General features: G+C 39.3%; 1 protein-coding gene across 4 annotated transcripts in view; it reads left to right on the forward strand.

The window, feature by feature from the left end:
- The window catches only part of CHCHD3 (coiled-coil-helix-coiled-coil-helix domain containing 3), a 164,008-nt gene that overhangs the window by 23,454 nt on the left and 113,779 nt on the right, over nt 1–26,775 (forward strand). For all 4 annotated transcript variants that reach the window (XM_040594388.1, XM_040594390.1, XM_040594387.1 and 1 more), the window contains exon 3: nt 5,509–5,590. In XM_040594388.1, the coding sequence (XP_040450322.1) occupies nt 5,509–5,590 (82 nt within the window). The remainder of the gene's footprint in view (nt 1–5,508; nt 5,591–26,775) is intronic.

Below are 26,775 nucleotides of genomic sequence, written 5' to 3' on the forward strand. Positions count from 1 at the left end.
AGTAGCTGAGTTGCTCATACCCTTATGCACCAACCTGTAGTAGACCTGAGAGATAAAATTGCTGATTGCTTCTCAAGAATTGTCATCATGCAAAGCTCTTGGTTTGCAAGATAGACAAGATTTGTCATAGACAAATAGACAAGAATTGTCATCATGCAAAGCATCACTACCCTGATGCTGATAGTGGGTGGCCTTTGAAGTTCCAAGATGAAGTGCATATTACATATCTGAAGCCTCAGTAACTGTTCGTAAATGCTTAAGCTTTTCAGTACCCTTAGCTCCTCTGTCCTTATGACTTGTCCCTGTAGTTATTCAAAGCCTTTTGGACTCTGGGAAACATATTAGCTGTATGTTTTCCTGTTCATCTGCTTTTTGAAGCACAGTTGGAGAGTCAATATTAAGGGTTAAGCAGATGGCTTTGCATGCTCTTTCTGTTTAATTTTTTTTATTACTGTTTTTTAATAAATAGCAATCAGGTTAGTCTTTACATGGACTACAGAAAACTGTTGTATCTCTACAAGTAACTCCCAGAAGCATTTTCATAGGTTTTGTGGCCTTTTAAAAAGGTGGCAGATTAAGCCCTTTTCAGGTTTGCAGAAGGGTGTTGGATGAATAGGAATCTTGCTGTTAGTCTTGTCTGTAAAAGGCTGAAAGGAGAAGTGTTGAAACATGGGCAAGCAAAGAATGCTCTTACGCTTCCATAACTGCCTGCCTGCTCTGTGTTCCTTTCAAAATAAAGCCCTGTCCCAGTGGGAGATACTCTTACACCCTTTCACACCCTTCCTCTCTGCACATCTTGTCTGGAGGCATGAAGTCAACCGGAATGATTTGGTGGGAAAATTGAGTTTCTGCTCTAACTTCTATTCTGGAAGTTGCCTTTCTTCTCTCTGCTGGGCATGGTCGCAGATTTTGGCCAATAGGTGTGTAGCGGATGTAATTTATAGTTTCTTCGTATCTTGTCTTTGGCTGTTTTATCCTCTTTCTTCCATGCTCTTAAAGCTTTGCTTTAATTGTGAAAGAAGCTGAGTTTACCTTTTTGTGTGTGTATGGGGAGGGGAAGTTAAGTGAACCAAATAACTATTTTTTGCTTGCGCTGTGTGAAAATAGTTTTATTAATAATAATTGGTTAATTTATCTTTACTCTTTTAAATGCGTGCATGAAGGGGAGGGAATAAATTATGCATTTGTGCTGTAATATTAGGCATAAATGACCATGTATTTCAAACTTTTCCAAAAGAGTAGATGGACAAATAAAGAAACTTCAGCTTACTGCATCCCAAAGGACATTAAAACAGCAAAACGTCCTTGTCCATTGACAGTCACTGCTTGGTCTGCGAAGATCCAGGCAAGAGCTTTGTGGCTTTTTTTATATAACTGTGTTCTGTGTCTGTAGTGGTGTTACATGGAGCAGTCTGGTCACTCTCCTAAGCATTGTACAACCTGCTGCTAGAACTGAACATGGTAATGAGCCCATTGGCGATGCTGCTGGTGGTACTCTATTTCCATTATTCTGAAGAGAATACTGCTTATCAGACACCTATCAGCATCCATACTTCACATGCAAAGAAGGGTAGGGAAGAGTTATTTCTGGCTATAGCACTATGGCTTTTTGAGTATAGTTCCAATTACTGACCATCTGTCTAAATTGTCTTGTGATGTGAGCTGTGCATTAGCACGTTCGGACTTCGGAAACGGTGGAGCTGCATTCATTTTATGCTCTTGTAGCAGAGTAAAAAAGCACTGGGTAAAAGTGAGACCTTCTTAAATGTACTTGCCTGAAAATCTTCCAAATTTATCTGCTCTGGGATGCACTTACTATGAAGTTGACACTGATTTCAGTATCCTGAAGAACTTAAAATACTAAAGGGGTGGTGGTGCGAATGGCTACATAGGTTTTGGCAGCTGCTGTGTACTTTCTCTGGATCATGCTTATTTTAGCAGTCTTGTGCCCACCAGATTCTAATGTTCTCCAGCAGTTTAATGGTCAGCTGCCTGTTTTTAATGCCCTGTAGTCTGAGCAGAGATTGCTGTCAGAGAGAAATGTTACTGCTTTTATCTAGAAATGGTCCCTTTTTTCTTCTGATCCTCTTTCTAATACATTAACATCATTCTTTTTAAATGCTTCTTCTCCTAGAACAAATTCCTTCTACTTGTAGAACTGCAATTTTTTACTGAAATATCATAAAGTTCCCATTTGGGAGCTACCCAATTATATCTTACAATAATTCTATTGAATGATCTATAGCTCCGCTTTTATTCCCTATTAGTATTTGGCTGATCGATGGGTAACCTAATTGATTGTTAGGTCAAATGTCTTTATTGGCTGATGCCTGAATCTTTTCTCATTATGACTTAAAAAAAAACGTTCTATGGTTGGTTAAGAGTTCTTGTACTCATTTTTGCACACCAGAACAATAAACTTGATGATGTAGATGCTGGCAAACAATGTACTTTATGCATTTTTTTTTTGTGGATTTTCCGGTCCAGTATTAAAAGGACATAAAATATTGAGGCATTTGTGTTGAACAGAACTGTAGTAAGAAACACTTGCATCCTGGGTTTTCAGATTGTTCTGCGAATAAGGCAGCTGTGATGTGAAATAAATTCTTTGCTTTTATGACAGCTTAATCATTTCTAAGTGTACAAATGCAGAACCTTAACTGCCCTCATTTTGGCTTGTGATGCTTACAGAGGCGTGAGGGAGATTAATATGTGCTGCAGTACAGAAACAGGTTCCTTGTGATTGCCTGATATTTTGCTAAACATTTTTTTTCTCTTCAGGCTATACAGTTCATGGTGACTAGCTGATCTTTGTTTGGAAATGTACAAGTGTGTGGTAACAACTCAGTGTTCTCAAACGAAGAGTATCCTTACATAGCCTCAGAGGAGAAAAGAGTGGAGCAGTGTCAATAGTCAGTAGAGACTATCCTGATAAAATGGGGTTTTGCTTTTTCATCTAGGGTTTGGGATAATAATCTGTAACAAGACTCATATTTACCTCTGAACTTTCATGTATGTTCACATATTTTTAGGCTGGGGTCTCACTTGCCATTTGTAAGTGTCCTCCCACTTTTCCCCAGCACAACAGTTTCTGTCATTCAAGCATTTGCTGTATCTGGCAGGATGGATATCGATTCATTCTGCTTTAAGATGCTGATAACTGAATTAGTTGGCCAAGACTTCCATATAGTTGATGAAGCTGCTTTATTAATTCATAAAATTCACTGTTTTCTAAGTCTACTTTAGAATGAGAAGAATTACACACTGGACTGTATTACCTGTAATGGGAGTGTGGGCTAACGACGTTGGGTAATATTTATGGATAAAGCCAACTCCTGGAGATGAGGTCACTAAGATATATGGCCATTTTCACTGGCTTTTTTAAAATGTGTGTCTCTATTTTTTTAAAATCTGCTTGCTGCCTAATATCAAACAAATAACTGGTTCCACAAAGCGGGTACTATAACTTGAGATGCCCTCCAATTCATCTTCAAATCTCTACATACCCTCTAAGGCACTTCAGCTTTGTTACACCCTTTTACTTTTTTTTTTTTGTATCTGCTTAAATTAGGTGGTAGCTTGGTGTTTAGGGCACTTCATTTGAGTACATACGATATGCAGACTTAAACTGGTGCATCTTAGGAGGATCTAAATTCCAAATGTTCTGTTCTCTGGGCAAATGCCATAACTATCAGCTTGCAATAAATAGGAGCCTGATGACTTTTTCCCCCTCTGCCCCAGTATCTCTGCAAATTTCCAACTGCTAACAGTTTTTGAATGCTGTCTAAATGCATAAATACTTAATACAAAAGCAACCTCTATGGAGACTTCTTGTTGTCTTGTAGTTGCCTTATATAGCCTGACATTCTCTGTTTTTTTAGCTACTGAAGCAAGTGTTTTTGTTACTGCTTCTGGAGGCAGATGAGGAGGTTGTATCACCTTGAATTTAACGTCTGTTATGCTCAAGTGACAGGCATTTTGGAGTGAGATTGCAGTCTCTTAGCTCTGTGGTTCCACAGAGTGGAATCTGAGCCAGGTGCTTTGTATACATGAGGGAGTTGTCCACATGCCTGTAGTGGAATACTAGAGTATTGCAGAGTTAGAGGTACAACTCGGCTCCTGTAAGCACACCTTTAGTCCAGACAGGCAGGTCTAGACTAGGATTTACTATTAGAATAAACCTGGTGATAATTACTTGATTTTATTGCCTTTCTACAGCTGTACTTTAAATAGTTATTTTCTTTTCCTGCTATAGGAACATGCACGCTTGTTGACTGCTAAAAATCAACATTTTATGCGAAGTTAATGGCTGTTCCACTGAAGTTGGCATAACTTTTAGTTGCAAAGCTTTAGTTTGTTAGCTTTAGAAACATTTCATTTCCCAAATGAAAAACGTTCTTCCTTACTAGATGACTGGGTGTTTTATTTTTTTTTTTTATTTCTTTAATTCCTGCTATGTACATGTCAAGTCGTATTCAGAGGGAGATAAAACATACAAAACCATCCCAGAGTTTTTTATTTGATATTTTTAGGTTGAAGCAATCTTTTCAGTATGGTTTCTTCTGGAAGTCTATTGAAATGTGTTTTATTGTCACAAGTTTTGTTAAAGAAAGTAACAAAAAACTACTTCTGATCTCTTTGGGTCAGAGTTTTCAGAAATATGCAGTTGCCAATAGATGTGGAGATAATTAATATTGAATTTATCAGTATCAGTTTAGTAGTTTGCGTGACTGAGCCCTTGAATATTAGAGGGAGTTGGAAACGGACCTGTTTTATGTTTCAAAACCTGGTTGAATGGACTTCAGTAGTCTTATAGATGTCTTTCAAGCTTATAGGATGAGTGGCTGTCATGCTTTTCTACCTTTCCTGTGGAAAAGTTTGTTCATATACTTGAAGTTGCTTCCCTGCTTTTTCAGTTCTTAACCAGACTTTCAACTAATTCATCTGACATAATCTAAATGAAGAAAATATTCTTTCCATGTCTGCTTGTTAAAACACAATTGGGAGGCTTTGAGGCAACATCTTTTTGTAACAATAGAAACAAAAAGTATGGATATCTAGGATGTTGTCAATGTTTTGTTCTGTAAAATCTGCATCTGAAAGTACTTGATTCATTACACAGAAAGATGCTTCCCCTGGTTCCATATGAATAAAAAGCAGCATTTTATGACTTTACTATTTAGGTCTCAGTCGTTGTGGTGTCCCCCCCTGCCCCCCATTTTACTTTATAGAGGCACATTTCTTAAGAAGATTGTATTTAACATATAGTATACGGGTTTTAATTTTCAAAAGATTCCACTAATTGAAAAGTTGATTAACAAGAGTAATTTTTAAAGGCTGTCTGTTGTATGCTAAATTTTAAAAGTTGGTTAGACCGCAAGAATCACTCCAATTGCTGTATAGAGAAAAGAAAATGAATAAAATAGAGCCTGTATTATGCAGTTGTTTCGGTAATTAGGCATATGTTGTGTTCTGTTAACATTTAATTTAATTTTCTTTTAATTGTAGTTGATGAAGAGCTAAAGAAAAGAATAGCTGAAGAACTGGCATTAGAACGAGCCAGGAGAGACTCTGAAGCTCAAAAGAGGAGGTTGGTTTGTTAATAATATTTAACACAAACATGTACTTAATGCCGCCGTTACTGTTAATTATCTACTTACTATAAACAGTTGAATTCTGTGCCTCAAGACAAAATGGTAGTTAAGACCTTTGGGCAACATAGCAAGTTTTGATACTGAATACATGTTAAAACAACAAATTAACTGACATTTCCTTGTAAGAGCTGATACATAATATTGATCTAAATCTCTTTTGACCTTATGAGCCTGACTCCTTTTTGCAGTCTTTTAAGCTCAATCTTTGTTGATACACTCTGAGTCCAAATATGCACTTTGTGGTGTAGAGATAGAAGTAGCTTGAGAGCAGTGCAGAGGTGGGTTACTTAAAACCCCTCTGTCTGATCGAAAGGGAAATTTTAACAGCAAGTAGAAATGTGAGTTCTAAGTACTTCTGTGAGCTGCAGTGGGTTTTGAACTGCTTTAATGGTTAGTAGAGCATAGTGCTTTGTATGTTCAAGGTACTGTACTAAAACAGTTTACTAGCAGAAAACCCTTGTGATATCCTTGCTGTATATTGAAACATGACTTTTTTATGCATGTTTTTTTCAGATATTTTATCTACTATGGAAGACTAGGTAGAGGCATACAGAATGCAGCGGCAGACATTGGATGTAGTATTTTAAAACTATACACTGCAGTGCTTAGTGTGTTACTGTGGGATTCTTAGCAATTAAAAAAATCCTGTTTGTATTTGAAATTGAGTTTGGCTGTATGGTGAACTCGGTGGACTTGTGTGTAAATACGTACTTTGATTATTTTCCTACATAGGTAATATGACACAATGAACATAAATATTAACCTACACATTGTCCTCTACTTTGAGAATAGGAAGAAAGGCTCATTATGATGAATTAAAAAAATTAAAATCTAATTAGTACTACTTAAATTGTCTGCATATATATCAGATGTTTCCTACACATCATTATATTATTATTTAAATGAGTTAGGTTGATGGAGTATGTAATTAGATAGGACTATATAAATGTCCCAGGAAAAAAAAAGGGCTTTTTTTCTTTTTTGAATTGTCAGCAGGGAAATTTCTTCTCTTCAACTGGACTTCAACAGGAAAACCTGCATTACATTTGAGCTTAGTGTTGACTGCTCAACAGTTCAGCTAAATGTGATTACAATATGGAAATGTTTGTTTTGTAACTTCAGTATTTTGTTATTTGACACTTATCAGTAACTTTCATTAAGTATTCCATAATTCAGTTTCCATGGGTTGTGAATTGGTGTGTGAAAGTTAGGTAGCAGATTGGCTTGTCACATACCCGATGTTACTTTTTGTATAGGCTGGCAGCCTTCCCTTTACTTGACTAAGTATTAGTGGGGGAGGTGTTGCATATTGAAAGGATCCTGTAAAACCTTATTGTTGTCTTCAAATTAGGTTGAAAAATCTGTGCTTTTGAAATGTAAACTATCAAAATAAATAAATACTTATGATAAAAAACCCCAAAACCCAAATATTAAGTCTTATTAGCAGCTTTAATAGTCTTCTAGTTCTGATTTTTTGTTTAGCAATAAGCAGGGTTTTTTCTTATACTTTTTGCACAGTGTATATATAATTATAAAAATGTTTTAACTTGACTGTAGAGGCTCTTTTCATGTTGGATGAAACAATTTTAAAAGATGCATATATTTACTTAGCTGTTACTTAAGGTCTTTATGGGTTGAATTCTGGTTGAGGTTTGTGTTTTAACAAGATTCAAAAAGCGCTGTAGCAAATGTAGAGCTGTTCTTGTCTGGATCTCGTTCTTCTAAGAACAAAGCAAACACTGTTCTGTTGATCACTTTAAGAACAGGTTTGTGTTGTTCAGGTTGAGCATGCTTACCCGTCCTGTTTTATTCTAGTTGAGAAAGCAATCTCTCCATAATGCAGGGGCACAAGAAATATTTGTTCAATGCTCTTTTTCAAGTCAGGATCCATACTTTCAGGCAAAAATAATGCAGTCTTCTGTATAACCTTCTGTGCCAGTCTTCTGGGCACTCAAGTACTTGTAGAGTTGGTATCATTTTTTTCATCATTACTGGACTTCAGTATTCAAGCAAGGATATACTTGAGAGCTAGATGCACATTGATCGGATGAAGTATTTTGTCTTGCATGCCAGTCTAGTGCAGAATGTTCTAGGTACAAAAGCCATGAAAAGGGAAAGATTACTCTCAACTGTAGCTATTTGTAATAAACACACACACATTGATGCAGTGTTGGAAAACAAAACAAAACTTGTGTTCTTAGCTACACTGTGCTTAAGATGTATAACAGAAGGAAACTGTTAACAGACAACAGTTTACAGTATTCGTATGTCAACAGTTGCACAAGAACAAATACAGTGTAGTGCAGGTTTCAGAACTTCTGTGGAGGGCTGCGTACACAAACGCACTGGTGCTGTCCGACGCCAGCTGGACTGAGGCAAGATGGTGTCTCGTGTGGGAATAGCAACTTGCAGAGCTGGGATCTCTGGTGCTTTTAGCACCAGTTAGGCCCTTTGATAAGGAAGTGAGGCCTGACGCCCTGAAGGTAAGATTTGCAACTTTAACCTAGGAAACGAAAGTCAAAGTGCTGCACTTTAAAACTTTTTTTTCTTTTGGAAGAGGTATAGTAATGGCATAAGCTAGTGAATTTAACTGGTGTCCTAGTATTAAAAACAACCTGACCTTGCACTTCTGATCTCTTAATAATTTCATTTGATAACCCACTGCTTTTCTTTGACAGTCTTTTAAGACACATGCCAATGGTATGTAACACCATGAAATTAAAAGTTCTTTCTGCATTCATCTTATGAGATTTTTTTTACCATAGATTATGTATTTTGCATGTGTACATTCTCACTCCTTTCTCAAAAATATTTTTCTAACCTTCAAGTGAAACAACATTTAAACATAAATATCTGAAACTTGCAACTGTTTGTTGTGCGCTATTCTGTCTAATAGCTAATTTCGTTACTGTTTCTGTATGCAGCGTATGACCACATTTTGATCAGATTGCAAAATGTATTTTACTAGTTTCACATTGTGAAGGAAGAAAATTGTAATTTTTATTCACACATACAGACACAGTACAGATGGACTACTCATTATATAAAGTTAAGATCTGTGCTTACTTCTGGGATTACAGATAAAGACTGACTCTTCAAATTGTATTTTAATGCCATCAGTGTACTCATGATACATGAGTTGCACAGCTCTTATTTAAAGGGACTTTGAATAGTTAGTTATACATAAAGTAGTGATTTAGACCCAGCCTTAGAACATGCGTCCAAAATGGTATGCCCACTGGTCTTTCATATTATTTCTGTGTGCTTCTTCATGTATGTTCATTTCTTTTGTGTGTGTGTGATTGAATATGGTTGCAAACCTGTATGTTTCTTTGCTGAGGATAAGAAGCTTGCCTAAACTTCTGGCTATAAGAGAGTAGGATGAAAGCCAGGAGGCTCCCTGGGAACTTAAATTTCACCACAAGTAAGAGGATTTCCTTCTAGAATTTGAAAGTCCATGTAGAGGTGGTGGAAACATTGTGAGTTGATCTGAAGGTTAATAGCTACTGCCAGGAGAATGTGTGTGGCTTCTAGTCTGTCGATGGAAATTTGAGCATTACTAGTGGGTGCAGTCCTCCATGTTTGACTGTCGTGGCCCAGGACATCACCTTATCTCACTGGCTGTTTTTTGGAGTCCAACTAATGGAAAAACATTCTTGGAAATGTTTTGATAAAGCTGCCTTTTGGCTGATTGCCCACTGGGAATATACCTGCGTAGTCGGATAGACTGGGTGAATGCAGTTGCTATATATAGTCTTTCTTTTTTTTTTTTTTTTAAACTTTCCATCATCTTAGGAAGCATGATTTATTCTCAGAAACAAGCAAAGTTGTACAGGAAGGCAGGGTTTCCACTTGTTTTGTGTCTTACATTTTTCTCATGTGTCTGCTGGCTAGTGGTGGAGATGGGTTATATGAGTATGTTGGACCTTTAGTCTGACTTGTCTGGGTATTCTTAGGCTCTCCATTCGGTTGTGGAAAAAGAGGAATGTGTTAACTCCATCTTGTTTCCTAATAAAATCATATTGACCACAAACCCCACTGGAGAATAAAAGTTGATTCTAGCTTACTCCTTTACTTAGCCCAACGATTGTTTCTCACTTTGGTTTCCGAACATTTGAAATGTTTTCTCTTAAAAGTTTTTTTCATTTAGAAAAAATAATTTGATTATTATTTGATTGCAACAGAATTTGCAGTGACTGCATTAGTAGATGTGACCAGTTAATGTGTCGGAGCTACAGTCTTACAACGTGTATGTTACCTTGAGGATTATAACTCTTGTCAGTATTACAGCAATTATAGCAATGATACTATTATTGTTACAGCTGGTAATACTAGAGAGCTTAATCCTCTGAACAGAAGAGGAAAGAGTCATGTGCCCTTTCCTCCTAGAGAAAATACAGCTTTAGTATTCCTGTAGTCTGTTTTCCATTTCATGTCAGTACCTACCAGGACCTCCTAAAAATATTCCATATCATTGTAGTGTTATGGAGAGACTCCACTCATTATAAAGTTTTGTATTAACTGAAAACAGTATAAGTTTGTACCTTAATGGTTCAACAAACCACACGGATTTTGTTGCTTTCAGCATCTTTGAAAAGCTTTCTGGGGGTGATTTTTTTAAAGATACATTTTCTTGTTTGTTACTGAGAATTGCGGGAGTCTGTTCTGCTTGACATACTGTTTGTGTGCATGGTCCCTTCAGACCTACTGAAGAAGCAGGCTTTTGCTGTCTGTGAAATACATGCTAAAAAATGAGAGTATAGGCACCAGAACTTGAATTTGGCAATAGTGATAGGTGATAAATAGTAATTGTTGATGTAGTTTGTTTTTTTAACAAAGTTCTTAAATTACTTTGCAGTGTTGTAATAGAAAGAGAAGTGGAGTCTGTGAAACCAATTTGCCATGACCTGAAATGATACAAAATATGACAATGAAACTGGTTTATCCTTTAGCTGTTTAGGTTTCCTCCTGAGCTATAGTCTTACAGATGTAGAGTATTATGCAGTGTCTTATCACAGCTGTTGAACTCTATTTTAATAGTTTTGTTGATGTTGGTGATGAAGGAGTCTGAAATAGCTGTTCCTATTGAAGTAATTGGAAGCATTTCTTCTGATACATGGAGGTGGCCTGCAACATACCAGATGGTGCCATGGCTCATGAACTTCAGCAGTGAGAAGCTGCCTCTGGTCAGCAAGATGCATCTGCTCCACCGAGTTCTGCAAAGAAATCTGCACAACTAGGTGGACCAGTAGATATGGTCTGGGACAATACAGAAGTAGTAAACTAGCACTAGGGATCACAAAATGCACATTTGGAATAAAAAGAAGTAGAATCAGGTTAAATGGGTTTATTGGCAAGAAATAATCAGTTGTGAGATTGTTTGCCTGGTTTGCTCTGGTTGACCTCTTACTGCCAGAACATGGTACTGACTGTTGCACTATCACTGTTAACCTGAGTGTCTGAATCTATGTATACACTAATAACTTCATTTTGCTTTTCTGTGCTTGTTCTGAATAAACTCAGCAAATATTTAGCATTTTCTCTAATTTCCCAATAAGTAAAAAGTTTTTGTGTTATGGCTCTAGAGAACAGACATGGGGGAATTAGATGATTTTCCTTCTCCCATCTTTAATTTCTAAACTGGGCTGAAGTTTACCGACTACTTACACTAACTTTATTCTTTGTTACGACGGAGGGAAGACACAGTCACTCAATATGAGTGAATCGTACGTCGCTTGTCTCTCCATACCTTCGTCAGCGCTGTTGCAGCCTTTGCGAGACTTCGGCGACGCGTGGCCGGCGGGACCCTCTGTAGGCGCTCCCGGGCGCGGGGACTGTGCCCTTCCGCCTCCTGCGCTGCTTTCAGGACCGGTACCCGAATCTCCGTCGAACCGTGGCTCGCAGGTTCAGCCCTCTCTAGGGTCCCTGTTCGGGCGCCATTTGTCGCAACGGAGGGAAGTCTGCTGATGACTCATATTGAGTGACTGCGTCTTCCCTCCGTCGCGACAGTTCTTGAATATAAAACTGTTAATTTGTTGATGTCCATAATACTTTACTGATGGTGCTCAGTACATCTTTTTGTTTATAAAGACTTTGCCTTTTGAAAGGCACAACCAGAAGAAAAGATATTTTGAAAAAGCAAAAGTGAACAACAGCCTTTATCATCAGCATAATGATAAAATTTTAGCTGCTGTCAACCTCATCAAACTGCTGAATTTCTCCACTAAAATATATACAAAAGGCAAATGAAGGATGTGATTTCCCATAGAAACTGAACATTCATGAATGATTACTTACCTTTTTTCCCCCCTTGAAAATCAGGGAAATTTCAGTCTTACTTTGCTAATCGTTTAGCTTAGACTAATTATATTTGTGGATTTTCAGTCTCTCTTTCTTGGCAAGTGTTTCCTAGCTTCCACTTTTTCTATATGCTTTGGCACATGGCAAATATTAATTGTATGTAGAATGAGGTGTTTTTACAAAATGCTGTGCGTGACAGAACCTTCAATATTGCAGAAATTTTATTTTGTTCAAGTCTTCAATACATACATGCATGTAATTTTGTTAGTATGCCAAATAGATGTCCCTGTGCAGTTTGTTGATGTATGGCTGTCCCAAGACGCCCAGATGATTGGTTTTCCTGTGTTTAACTGTGCTTGTATTCTCCTGTATCGTATCTCCTGTGATTCTAGCATTTTGTTTCTTAGGGGAAAAGTACTAGTGTAAGGAGGAATTCTAAGACAGGGAAAGGCTTGAAAGTAGCCTTTTGTTTGGTTTGGTGGCCCTTAAGTAAATCTATTGCTAGTTCTGCTCTAAAATTGTTTAAGGCGTGACAAAAGTAGAAAATTATCAGGACTAGCACTGAGCATTATGCAACTGTTGCTCAAAATCTTATTAAAAAGGATCTGATGTATGTAGAATTTTCACAGTGTATCTTAAACCTTTCTTAAAATGTCTATTTAGACAGTCTCAACCCTGCAGGATTACTTCTGTTGAAATTAAGATCATGGACATGGGTTAGCTTGATTTGAGGAACTTGTTTTAACTTCTCCAGGTGACTTCATCTGAAACTGAATGGGACACATTCCTGGGATCCCTTGTGAAGGGAATTGCATGGGTGGTAACTGTCAGTGGATGGGAGATGCTGGGTATCTGGACATTAATGATTTTAACCAGTAGAACCAGAAGAGAACTATTATTACCTGCAGCCTCAGGAGTGTTACAGTGTCTCCTAACTACCTTGTGCTACAGGTACAAGCCTGCATTTTGTAGCCTTAGTCCTTGCCCAGCTTTCTGGGCCTTCTAGTGGTTGCCTGTTGGGATCCCCATTATCCCTTCCCTGTGTTGGCTTTGCTTATTTTCTGGTATGGTCACCAAAAAGCCAGTTAGCAGAACAACAAAGACACAGACCTGTTAGAGCAGGTCCAGAGGAGGGCCACAAACGTGGTCAGAGGGCTGGAGCACCTCTTTTAGGAAGATGGGCTGAGAGAGTTGGGGTTGTTCAGCCTGGAGAAGGGAAGGCTCCAGGGCGACCTTGTTGTGGTCATTTGATATACAAAGGGGGCTTATAAGACAGACTTGAGAGGGCTTTGCTACCCAGGGCCTGTAGAGACAGGACAAGGGGCAACAGTTTTAAATTGAATGAGGAAGGTTGTAGATTGGACATAAGGAAGAAATGTTTTGTGATGAGGGTGGTGAGACACTGGCACAGGTTGCCTGGTGAGGTGGTTGATGCCCCATCCCTGGAAATGTGCAAGGTCAGGTTGGACAGGGCTCTCAGCAACCCGATCTAGTTGCAGATGTCCCTGCTCATTGCGGGGGGGGGGGGGGGGGGGGGGGGGGGGGGGGGGTGTTAGAGTTAGATGATTGTTAAAGGTCCTCTCCAACCCAAACTTTTCTGTGATTCTGTGATGGCTGTTGATAACTTTTAGGCTGTTCTCTGTTTTGACTGCGTCGTCTCCTGTGATGTCTTGAAAGCCACATGAAAAATGCTTTTCTTCAGCAATACAGATGATAGATTTTCAAACATTCCTTGGTAATGAATTGCTGGAGCCTGTTCTGCTTGACTAGTTGGGCTCCATATGGTGTGGTATTTTATCTGTCATTAGCTGGATAACTTATTGCAACCTCTGTATTCCTAAATGTCCTCATCAGTCTGAAGGAAACCTTTCTAAACTCTAAATCAGCTTTTAGGAATAAGTACACACTGGTTTGTGAAGGTGTCTTGCAGTGGTGGGTTATTAGATTGCAGCCATTAGCTTCTTTGTATGTTGTTTTGTTGTGCTTAGGGAAGGGTCCCTATATAACTGCAATTTACTTTATGGTTTAATTGATACTTTGATGTGTCTTGAGTGCTTCCCCCGACTTTTTTTTGTCATGTCTCAGCAGTACATTGCATATATGACAAGGTCTTTGAAAACTTCTTGGAGTAGACAGCTTTTGCATAAGAGAATAACAAATTCACCAGTGAAAATGTAAAGTGAGAGAAGAATGAAGAACAATATTGGAGAAGAACCCTTTGGGAATCTACACACCAAAAATGTTATAATAAAATCAATACTAGGGCTTGACCTCTTTGTGCTACTGTATATTTTAAAGCTTACTATTGATTTCTGCTTTAATAACATGTTTATTCTAGTTTACTGGCATAGGTCTGGAGAACATCAGGAAAAATAAAATGATTGATTTATTTACAATACTCATTTTATATTTTACGGAGGTAAATTTATAAAAAGTATATTAATGTGTCTTCAATTCATATGGGTAGTGCACTAAATGTGGCGAGAATTTTTTCGAAGTAGACTTATTTTCTTCCTAAATTATTATATTTTGCCGGGTAATTAGCTGTGTTGAATTGGGAGACCTGTTTTTTTCTTGCAGTATTCTTCTCATGGGGGACAAAAAGCTACTTTGTTTGAAAATAGTTGTAATAGTTTTCTGCCACAGGGACCTCTTGATAGTGTTTAGATTAAGTGTGAAAACAGTCTGGAAAATTACATCTTCTTTACTGTTGACTGTAGGATAGAAAGCTGGAAATACTTTGAAGCAGTAAAAGAGATTATAACTGTTTTGACTTCTGATAGGTCAAAAATAAGAGTTTAATATCTTCTGGCATTTGTAATCATACTGTTTTAAAAAAATAATGGCTAGAGATGCTACCCAATTGATAATCACATTTAGGAATGCAAGAGTTGGCCCAACAGACTTGCACCAAAGCTTGCCCCTTCTGCTCATCCTCTCTCTGACAAGGTTTCTGTGAAGTAAGTGTTGCAGAGAGAGATTCAAGGAACTTTTAAAAAAACAATTGAGAGAAACTGCTTTTAGAGGGAATTTTTGTCATTCTTGGGGGCAGGGTGGGGGATAAGTTACACACTCCGGGAGTGAAAAGGTATATTTTTGAAGTATTGTTGTCAGTAGTGCCATATTTATGTAGTCTATGGATAAGTGTTCTATCTTTGTTTATACACCTTTATATGTGGTATGACTTGTCTTCTGTAAATGCTGGGAAGCATAACCTTTTTCTAGTATGACATGCAATGTATCAGACGAAAGCCTAGCTATTGATTTGAGAGAGCAAAACTTGGATATTTTATAGTGATAAACAGGTTAAGTCCTAAATTGCATATAAACTAGAAAGAAAGGCTAATGTGACATCTGATAAGGGCCTTCCGTCTGAATGTGACAGGTATGTATGCATGACTCTCTCCTTCCCTGTCTGAAGGTGTATAGTTGGTAGAGAGAAGACTTAAAATAGTAATTAGGTAAGATTGTAGAGAAGGCTTTTCTGGAGTGTAAAATCGGGTAATGCCAGGCAGTGGTGAGGGCTATTCATTTACAAAGCATTCAAGTTTGGTGTGTATAGCTGATGTTATAAAAACATGAAAAAGTAAAACCTAATTCCTTTGAATGCACAAAAGGCTACTTCAGCCTCAGGGCTGGGATGCATGGATACAGCAGCAAGTATTAGGATCACTTCCACAGGCTGAGTTCCTCCTGTTCCCCTTTCCTGGTCATGCCATCTCAAATGCTTTTTTTACCTTTCTCACAGCAGAAGTTTCCCTTGCCTGATCTCACACACAGCAAAAGATTTAGAAGTGAACTTATTCTTCCATAGGGCTGGAGGGTTATGGGCTAATACTGCTCTGTCACAGGAAAAGAGGGCATAAGGAGGGTCAGGCTGCATCAAAACTATCCCTCTGCAGGCAACGGAAGATGCCAAGATTAAGTGTGAAGACATTCTGGATTCAAGCAGAGATTTACCTATAAAATAAGTACTGTGATCAGGTGAGGTGTTGTAACTGATGCCTCTTTCGACAGCCATCTGTTGAAAACCTGATTCTATTATGGAAGCATAAGTCGTCTTCTGAATTGGGTTGCATTGTACTCTTTTTAAAACCATAGGAGTTTAGTGCACGATCTCACCTGCAGAATGCCAAGGAAGCAAAAAAAAAAAGCTTGCAACCATGCTGCTTATGAGGTTGAGAATTTAGAAACAGCAAGCTATCTTAGAAGCCCATTTTACCTTACTTACCTGTTTTCTGGGAAGAAAAATCAGTATTTGGCAGTGGTTTACTCTCCGAGATTTCTGTTACTGGTTGACTCCCCATTAATACGGTATGTCTAGTTCTCAGTATATAAGGAGATGAATCTTGAAGACAGGAAGTGGAAATTGGAGGAAGCAGTGCTCCAATTCTCTCCTACCTTTATAAACCCCAATTTTCAAGGGATTACTTTTCACTTTAATTTTAAAACTTGGCATCTCACCTGACAACTTGTATACCAAGTTCTAGGAGAGATGAGAAAATGACTTGAAGTCAGTGAGCCTATTTGGAGAGAGCATTAAAAAAAAAATACTGCTTCATAGATTTAAATTCAAGTAGGGAGGAGGGAAACCATTCCCCCCTAGCAATTTTAAGCAAAACTTTGCTTTCAAATCGCTGCGATCTTTCATTTTGAAAAGTAGCAAATGAGTAGACATAGCAGAGAAACACTTAATAATAAAAAAACCTGTAACTGTCACTTCATTTTAACAGATAATTAATGTTGTCGTAATTTCATGACTGCCTTTGCAGATCCCAAGAGGAGTGATATTAAGTTCAAAAGTAATTTCAAGTGGAGTTAGGTGGATATCGGGAAAAGTCTTAACTAAATACATATACAAATTATGTAAAACAGTTTTACTATTCTGACTTAGGTTCTCTGCATGCCGCTGGCATAAAGGTAGAAATTTGTTCATCTATTCTGTTTTTATATAATACTGATCTATATGCACATATTTTAAAAAGAGTGGCTTTATGAAGTATAATTACAAAATCCCCTCAAAGAACCTTCCCTCCCTCCTAATCACCCTTCCTCTCAACACCCAGCAACTCCCTAAAAAAAACCCCAAGTATCTTAATGAAGAAAGTCAAAACAACTATCTTCTAGATGGTGTGAGCAGCCATTGGACTGACAAGAGTCAGTGTCCATATTGCAATGTGTATTAACAAGCTGTCCGTGGAAGTATTGTTGATAAATTGAAGAGCTGTATGTAATTACGAGTTTTGAAATTAGTGTCTTTGATCTTTTGATCAAGAACTGGCACATAAAATAACATGGCCATTAGCAAAGATTTTTCAATTCACAAATGTTATGCCGAGGCTGTAAGGCAGCTGGAAAAAGGAAATGAATGAGTATGTTCAGCTGAATGTTATTACTTGGACTCGTTATGGGTAATTTGAGAAGTACCACTTTTGAAGTAGGGGGTAATTGAGAGAATGGAAAGAAATGGTTAAGTGGGGCAAGGTGGAACATAGTCTTTAACAAAGATAATTTGTATTGAGTTTAGTGTGTTCTTGGGTTGCGTAACAGACTTCAGCCTGAAGAGTCAAGCAAAGCACTTGATGCCTCCTTGTCTTCCTTGTTATTGGTACTGGAGATGTCCAAAACTAATGTATGAATTTTAAGATAATTTGGGACTGACCAACGGCAAGCATGTAAAGGATTATAGATGGGGAGGGTAGATTTAGAATAGATATTAGGAAGAAACTCTTTACTGTGAGGATGGTGAGGCACTGGCACAGGCTGCCCAGGGAAGCTGTGGCTGCCCCATCCCTGGCAGTGCCCAAGGCCAGGCTGGACGGGCCTGGAGCAACCTGGGCTGGTGGAAGGTGTCCCTGCCTACAGCAGAGGGGCTGGAACTAAGTCACCTTGAAGGTCCCTTTCCAACCCAAACCATTCTGTGATATTGGAGGAAGGAGTTAGCATTATGGGAGAAGATTACTTGCTGCTTAGGGATCAATTTTGGAATAACTTTTATGTTTTCAGTAATATTTCTAATGAATGAAGCAGTGATTTATATACATGCATGGCCAGAATTAAGGAGTAACAGGTCACCATGAGGAATAAGTGGATATGGAACGAAGTACTGGAGCTGGAATTCTTGTTAAATTTAATAAAATGAAGTGCAAGGTTAGGAAACTAACAGTAATAAAGTGTAAGACACTAGGAAAATCTTACTCAGATTATGGTATGCAGCTTGAGGTAGATAGGCCAAAACCCCTCGACATGAAACAGATGTTGTTTGTATTTGGTTTTGTAATATTTAATCTGCAAATTTGAGAGATGCTGCTAGCTCTCATCAGAGGACAAAAAGACCTACCCCAACCCATATCCAGAATGTGTAACTTGGCCTCTCTTTTCCTTCTTGCCGTTTATTTTAACTCACTGTGAGCTGTGGGAGGTTGCTGGCTTCTGTGTTACAGCCGAGGCTAATCAGTTGGGATGATTTCAGACGTTACACTTTGCTGATGGAGTACGGGGGGTAGCCAGTCACTAGGTCTGGAGTACATCAGGTTAGAATTGGAGGGCTCTTTTTTTTGGAGCCTGCTGGTATACAGGACATGTTGTGTTAATTAAAAGGGTTGGATGGGACAGGGATTGCAAGTGTTATTGCTACCTTTGATCTTTTCTCTCTTGCTGCATGCACCATAATCATGAGTGCTCTTGATCATTGGTAGTGAATTTATCAAAGAATTTTCATTGTGCGTGTTGTGCTTTATAAAGTGCATAGCAATTGGGATCCGTGTAGTCAGGATTGAATGGTTTTGGACTAAGCACTCCCAAAATGATGCAAATCTGGGTTTGACGACTTTCCTTTTTTCATTCTATATCCCTGCATTTTTTAGCATTTCAGGTTTCTCATGCTGCTTCTCTCTTAGAATCGTAGAATCATTTAGGTTGGAAAACACCTTCAAGACCATTGAGTCCAACCATTAACACAGCACTGCCAAGTCCACCACTCAACCATGTCCATGAGCACCGCATCTACGTGATTTTTGAACACTTCCAGTGACGCTGACTCCACCACCTCCCTGGGCAGTGTGTTCCAACACTTGACCACCCTCTCCGTGAAGACATTTTTCCTAATATCCAATCTAAGCCTCCCCTAGTTTTCATCTTGTGCTGTTGCTTGTTACTTTGGAGAAAAGCCTGACCCGCACCTCGCTACACCCTCCTTTCAGGTACTTTTGGAGAGCGAGAAGGTGCCCCTGAGCCCCCCCTCTGCAGGCTGACCCCCCCCGGCTCCCCCCCGCCGCCCCCCCCCCAGCCCCTGCCCCAGCCCCTGCCCGGCTCTGGACACGCTCCAGCCCCTCTGCGTCCCCCCCTGCCCAGAGGGGCCCGACCCTGAGCCCAGGCCCCCAGGGGCGGCCGCCCCGGTGCCCAGCACAGGGGGACGGGCACTGCCCCGGCCCTGCCGGCCACAGCGCTTCTGACAGCGGCCAGGGCGCTGCTGGCCCCCTTGGCCACCTGGGCACGCTGGGGGCTCCTGCCCAGCGGCTGTGCCCAGCCCCCCCGGCCCTTTCCCCCGGGCAGTTCCCAGCCCCCTGCCCCCAGCCCCGCTGCCCCTCACACACTCGGCCTCGGCCCCTCGGCCCGGCCTGCCCAGCCCCCTCAGAGCCCCCTGCCCCCGGCACATCGGCGCCCCCCGGCCGGGTGTCACCCGCAGGCGGGCTGAGGGCGCGCTCCGTCCCCTCGCCCCGAGCGCCGTGCAGGTACCCGGCAGGGCTGGCCCCAGCCCTGGTCCCTGGGGAGCAGCCCCTGTGCCCGGCCGTCAGCGGGATGTCACTCCGGTCCCCACGCCAGGAGCAGCCGGCTGCTCCAGGAGAGCGCGGGGGGAAACGGCCCTTTTACTGGTCCTAACTCTCTTGTACTTAATGGAAGATTTGTTCAATATGTAGATGTGTTTAAAACCCACTTGGTTAGAACATAAGTTCAGGAAATTAAATTCTAGTTGTAAATTTACAAATTTACAACCGCTTTCCCATAGATGATTTTTAGCAACATTTTACATTCTACCTCCTGCCCCACACACAGGTGGTGTGATGCCACCACATGCAGCATTTAAAATACATTTCACTTAAAGCTTTGTTATAAGAACAAAGGAAATTGGAAGAAAAAAATTTACATTTTTTCTATTTGGGATATGTGAGCAATATGAGTGCAGAGAAGTTGAAGGCAAAGTGTGTCCTTTTTACACTGTGGGTTTATGGTGCATTAAAATTTATATTTTCTGTTAACACGTGCATAATTTGAAAAATTTGGTTTAGAAGTGTACTTTTAGGACAGATTTTTTGGAAATGTGGTTGTTACTAGTGTTAGGAGTAGCTCATTTCAGCTGTAGTATGCAAAGTCTTATGTAAATAGTAAATTTTTTTGTGTCTAAAAAGTGCAGGAAGTAATTTCAACTTAGAATAATTTTTGTGTTGTGTTTTTGTTCACAGGAGTCTTAGAATGACATTCCTTTTCAGATAGTCTTTCTATATCTCTTTTCTTAACTGTGTTTTGCAGAGGCAGATGAACTTTAGAAAATTTATCTGACTTTGCAGTCAGGTGAATAATCAGTTACTAGGAATTGAGTAGGAGAAATATCCATGTCACACTTCAGACTTCAGTTCAGGTTAAAGTTGTTTTTGTGATGTCTCTCGCATCTTTTTAAAACCCTTGTCAGCTACAGTGATTTTCAACCACAGCTTTCTGTGGCACATTCAGCGTTCACTCATTAAATATTGAAACTTGATACTCAGAAACGTTATTCATTCATTAATATTGAATCATGGCCTAAACTGCATTGTTGAAAACATTTTTGGATGTTATGCAAGTCTGTCAGAATGCATTAACAAACTTGCTTGTGTCAAACTAAGCAAAACCTCTGATGAATGGTTTCCACTGTAAACATAGCGTACTCTTATTTTTTAGTCAGTGTAAGCTTTTTGAATTGAGGAGGTATCATGTAGAAATGTAAGTGTTCAGAGATCATGAAAGAAGCTGGCTAAAATTAACATTAATTAAAAAACCCAAACCTCGTAAGAAAGCATATAGATGCTTTTTCATACTGAAATGTGTTAGTTTTACGTCTTACATGGAGTTCATACTTAAGGATCATTTCCAACTTTGAAGATTTTAGATTTTTCTACATTTTTACAGGGAAGAGGAAAGGATGATTTTCCTGGTAGTGGACAAAGTGTGTAGTGGCCATCAAAGCACAAAACTTTTTTTTTTAAACATTTCTCAGTGTGTTGCTGTTCTCTGTGAATTAAAAGGTGCTTTTCCCTTAATGATAATCTTTCACATCTGCAGGTGTTATTAAAGAATGACAGAAATGGATATTTTGAAGTAAACAGTGAGTTCTCCTGGACTGAGAATTAAATTATTCATCTTGTTAGTGTGGCTAACATGGGTCATGCTGTGTAAGATTACAGTACCATGACATAAGTAAAATTAATGGTTTTTTGTCTTGAAGCCATATGAAAGATGGATCTGAAAATGATGGAATTTTTTTCAGAGTGAATCCGAGTTTTATCATGCCTTGTTTTGGAATGTATTTTTGCATTTCTTAAGAGATACAGAAAACAGACTGCTAGTCCCATCAGAGATGCTTTCTTGTTTGTTTCTTAAATTTCTAGTTATGCTGCGCAAGTATTGGAGAATGGAGCTAGCTGTGTATTTTGACTTCAGTGACTTTATTGGACCCAATATGGTGTTTGTCAGTTATTAAATGTCATTACTTAATTAAGGAATTATTTTTGTTGGGGTTTTGGTATTTTTTATGTTATTATTTAACAGTACTTTTACTTGAATAGAAGTAATTACTTTAAACTGATACGTACAGAAAATACAAAATTCTGAAAACCTGAAGAGCAACTTTCTAACAAAGTTTTAAATATAAATTTATTCAATTTATTCCTTAATATGCATTAATTTAGGAAAATTTACTTTTCCTCTACTGTCAACAGCAGTAAATGACCAAGATGAACTAAGTGATTGAGATCATTATTATTTGGGTTTTTTAATGGTGCTTGTGATGGTCAACCATAATTGATGACTGTTCTATGCTGGCTGGGTGCTCTCACCTGTAGCCTCTTTGTTCAGTGACAGTGTACAGTACAGCAGCACTGCCATGATATTTCAACTGTTCTTTGTTCAAGTTGGGGCTAAATCAGTAGCACTAGCTTGGGAAAATGCCATAATTTAATTAATTTCTTCCTCCCGGAGATGTGGAGTAAGCATTTCAGGCTGTCTCAGGTAATGCTCTGAAACATTTGGTGTATTCACATGCAGATTTTCTTTTAACTAATGTTGCGTTTTCTGTGTTCATAGGTAGTTCAAAAGCCGTATAATAACAAATGCCGCCTAGAATCTCACATTCACTGTTTCTATAGGAAAAAAAGATATAAATAAAAAAAATAGGAATGCTGAAGCAAAAAGGTTATTCTGCTTGAAATCAAATATTTCCCATTGAGCTTACATCTGAAGATCTGCTTTTGAACGTGGTTTGGACAGATGTTTTAATTATCTGTATAACTTAGATTTTGTTTCTGTCTGTCCGCACACATCTCAAAAGATATAGACGTAAAAAGGAATTGGCTTATATAGAATCACAGAATGGTTTGGGTTGGAACGGACCTTCAAGACCACCTAGTTCCATTCCTTGCCAGGGACAGGGCCACCTTCCACCAGCCCAGGTCGCTCCCAGCCCCGTCCAGCCTGGCCTTGAGCACTGCCAGGGATGGGGCACCCACAGCTGCTCTGGGCAACCTCCCATCTCACCACCCTCACACTAAACAAGTTCTTGCTAATATCTAAATCTGCCCTCCTTCAGCTTAAAACCATTCCTCCTTGTCCTATTACTACAGGCCCTTGCAAAAAGTCCCTTTCCAGGTTTCTTGTCAGCCCCTTTAGGTACTGGAATGTGCTCTAAGGTCTCCCCGGAGCCTTCTCTTCTCCAGGCTGAACAGCCCCAAATCTCCCAGCTCATCTTCCCAGCAGAGGTGCTCCAGCCTCTGATCATCTCCGTGGGCTCCTCTGGACTCGCTCCAACAGGCCCGTGCCCTCCTTGTGCTGAGGACCCCAGAGCAGAGGCAGCGCTGCAGGGGGGTCTCAGCAGAGCGGAGCAGAGGGGCAGAATCCCCTCCCTGGCCCTGCTGGCCACGCTGCTCTTGGTGCAGCCCGGGGCTCGGTTGGCTTGCTGGGCTGCGAGCGCACCTTGCCGGGCCACGCTGAGCTTCTCGTCCACCAGCACCCCCAAGTCCTTCTCCTCAGGGCTGCTCTCAATCCATTCTCTGCCCAGCCCGTCTTTGTCCTTGGGATTGCCCTGACCCAGATGCAGGACCTTGCATTTCTCCTTGTTGAACTTGATGGGGTTTGCACGGGCCCACCTCTCAGGTCTGTGCATCTCCTTCCTGATGGCATCCCTTCCCTCCTGCGTGTCGACTGCAGTTCACAGCAAACTTGATGAGGGTGCACTCAATATATATGAGAGCATCTTTCAAAATTCTTCTCATCTGTCTGCCGATGCGAGATTGCTCTGTGAGAATAATGTAGGTTTTGTGTTCAGTTTTAACAGAATTTAATATAGGTGGAGTGTACTGCAAACATTATTTTGATTAAAGCGACTTCAGGAATAAAACAGTCCAAAATTTGTCTTGTAGTGGAACCTAAAATGTGATAATATGATAACAAAAATTACAAAATTTTTACTATGCCTCTGTTTGTTCTGAGATCCATAAATCTTTGCTTGTTAATGTATCAGGATTTACCTAGCCTGTTACAGTTTCCCCCAGGATTTTTTCCCCTCGGTGACAACAATGTTTAATCATACTTCTGGTTGGTGGTTTGGGTTTTTTTAAGGAAAATGTGAACTTCATATATTTAGGTCTGCTTATTGTGTTCAGTAATTTTAATGCATGTAATAGCATTCTGCTCTGAGTGACTCCAAGGGGCTGCTGTCACCAATGAGATGGGAATTACCGGAGTCTATGAATTTTCTCCAGAGGGGGTCTGGGTTCAGTTTTTTTATTCAAATAGATAATCTTCATAACTGTCACAGCATTCATTTCAGAGGAAATTTAGTAATTTTTTTATCCTGTAGCTAAGCTCTTAAGTCCAGTCTTTAAAGGCAATAAGAGCCTCAGGCAGGGCATTTTTATTCTCTGTTTTATGGTAAGCAGGATGTTTGCAGTGCATTATCAGTACAAAGGTGCATCCAGTTTTAGCCAATAGAACTTATTTTCTTCTGACAAAAGCTCTCCCTGCCACTCCCCCCCCATTTTAATGCCCAAATTTTTTCTATGTTTAGAGTATCTGTAGACAGGAGATGACCTCATTTTCCACTTGCAAAACATATTTTTATTAAAACATATATAACAAATGAATTTTTGTATCTTAGCACAAAAATGCTTAGGAAGTGTTTTAGGTATTCACTGACATGTTTTTCAATTCTAATTTTCAGAAGTTTGGGTTGTACTAAAAACAGATTTCTAGAACAGGCATGGGAGCTGATAGGAGTATGTTGAAGTATCATTATTACAAGAAGCGTGTCCGGTAGGTTAATTATGTCAGTCATTGACTGTAAGGATCTACCCTTACTTCTAAGATAAGACTAGCTTTTGAAGTACCACTGAACAAGCTAGAAACTGAACTATGTGTGTACTAGGTTGTGTGCCTGTGTTCCTGAACTTCGTTGAACATTTTCCTGTCTTCAGTCTGTAAAATTCATGTTCACATAAATAGCAAAATCAAAGATTTTGTTTATTTTTGCTTTTGTCTTACTTACTGTAAATACTTCATTACTTTTAGTTATCTTTCAGCAGATAGATCTATGAATATGTAGAGATGTCTTTGTGTTTAAATATGAATATCAGAATATAGTGGTAAAATCAACAACCAAAGGAAGACTGGGGTAAGCTTGGACCACTGCTAAATGAAGCAGAGTGCCTGGTTATAAAGGAAATGGAGAAGGTGGAGATACTCTGATGCCTCCTTTGCCTTTTCTTCTTCTGCCTTTACTGTTAAGGCTGGCTTTCAGGAATCTCAGCACCATGGGACCAGAGGGAAGGTCTGGAGAACAGCTGGAGGAGTAGCAAGTTAGGAATGCTTAAACAGACTGAACTTTGAGCAAGTTCCATGGGGTCTGATGAGTTGCACCCACAAGTGCTGAGGGAGCTAGCTGGCTGATGTCATTGTGAGGCCACTCTCAGTTATCCTTGAAGGGTCATGGTGATCAGAAGAGGTTCCTGAAGACTGAGAAAAAGCAAATGTCACTCATGTTTTCAAGAAGGGCATTTTCAGGAAGATCTAGGGATTAGGACAAGAAACTGAAACATGTGAAATTCCATCTGAACAGCAGAGAACACTGTGAAGATGATCAAACACAGGAGTTGCCCTGAAAGTTTGTGAAGTCTTCATCTGTGGAGGGATTCAGAGCCCAACTGAACACTGTCCCAGGCAGCCTGCTCTAGCTGACTCTGCTTGAACAGGGAGTTTGAACTAGATGATCACACAAGGTCCCTTCCAGCCCAAATGACTGCATGATTCTGAGGGAGCTGTGGACTGCACTTCTCTTTTAATAAAGAGACAATCATCAAGCATTTAAAGGATGGGTGAAAGAAGTTACGACGTAGAACTTGAGTGCCAGAAGCTTTAGCAGTAATAAGATAAGTAACTTATTCATTAGCTGTTTGTTTACTAAATTACAAGAAGTACACGTACATAAATTTTCTTCATACCATTAGCTCAGAGTGTTGAAGCCCTAAAAGACAGTGCTGTAGAAAGGCAGGAGTTGTTGCTTTTTATGTGTGATTATGTGCTATAAAACAGCTGAGAACATGAAATACTGTGAAGTGTTAATCCAAACTTTAGTACGTAGAGGTTCTTATTAATGCTTTATGTGTATTTTCAAATAGCACTATGGAAAAGTGATAGCACTGCATCCTGTATTTCATTAAATTGGCTACTGTAATGCACCGTACAATTCTTGAAACTGTGTTTCATCATTATTTAGTAGTATTTTATTCAACTGTGTAGAAAAACATATAGCCAGCAGCGCTGCTGTTTCAGCACCTTTTTTTAAAACACTTTCTGTGTAAATTATCAGTGTAATGCATAACATTTCTTGTCTGTTAACTTGAGTTTTGTGCTTAAAAGCGAGAACGATTATATTGTGCCTTTATATTTCTTGTAATTAAAAATGTTTAAGTGGCTCATATGAGATTCTTGGAGTAGTGGACAGTACTGACAAGTTGTGCTGTTTAACTCCTTAGAAATTGCAGATGTGCATCTATCTATTTTTTTAGTTTTGGCTAGATAATTTAATTTAATACTGTAGACTTAGCTGACGTTTGCCTTTATTCAGCTGCAGTACATGCTGAATGCCAGTAAAATGAATTTGTAATGTCAAGGAAGAAAACTACTGTAAGTTGATGCAAGCAAATGTTTGTGATCAGCACGTATCTGCCTTGTGTTTGTTTCATTAAGCTCCTACAAGCCACGCAATTATGTAACTCAAATAAATGAAAATTATTTAAAAATCCTACTTATTTTGTTAAAACTCTTGTGAATTTAAATCAGTTGAGGTGGCTATTTAGGACTTCTTTGTGAATCAAAATTGCCCCAATTGAAGAAGTTTAGTGGGTGCTTCAGGAAGTTTGCTAGTTACATTTTTTTCGTGTGATCAGATACATTCCTGATCATGGAAACAAGGATTAGAGTAGATACCAAAGACTAAATTTTTTCTTTAAGGTGCTGCTGTAAGCAAGACAGCCTTGGATGTTTTTTATGCACATAAAACAAGTACCTTTTTAGC

Source organism: Falco naumanni, chromosome 5 (assembly GCF_017639655.2).
Source record: "Falco naumanni isolate bFalNau1 chromosome 5, bFalNau1.pat, whole genome shotgun sequence".
Lineage (NCBI taxonomy): Eukaryota > Metazoa > Chordata > Aves > Falconiformes > Falconidae > Falco > Falco naumanni.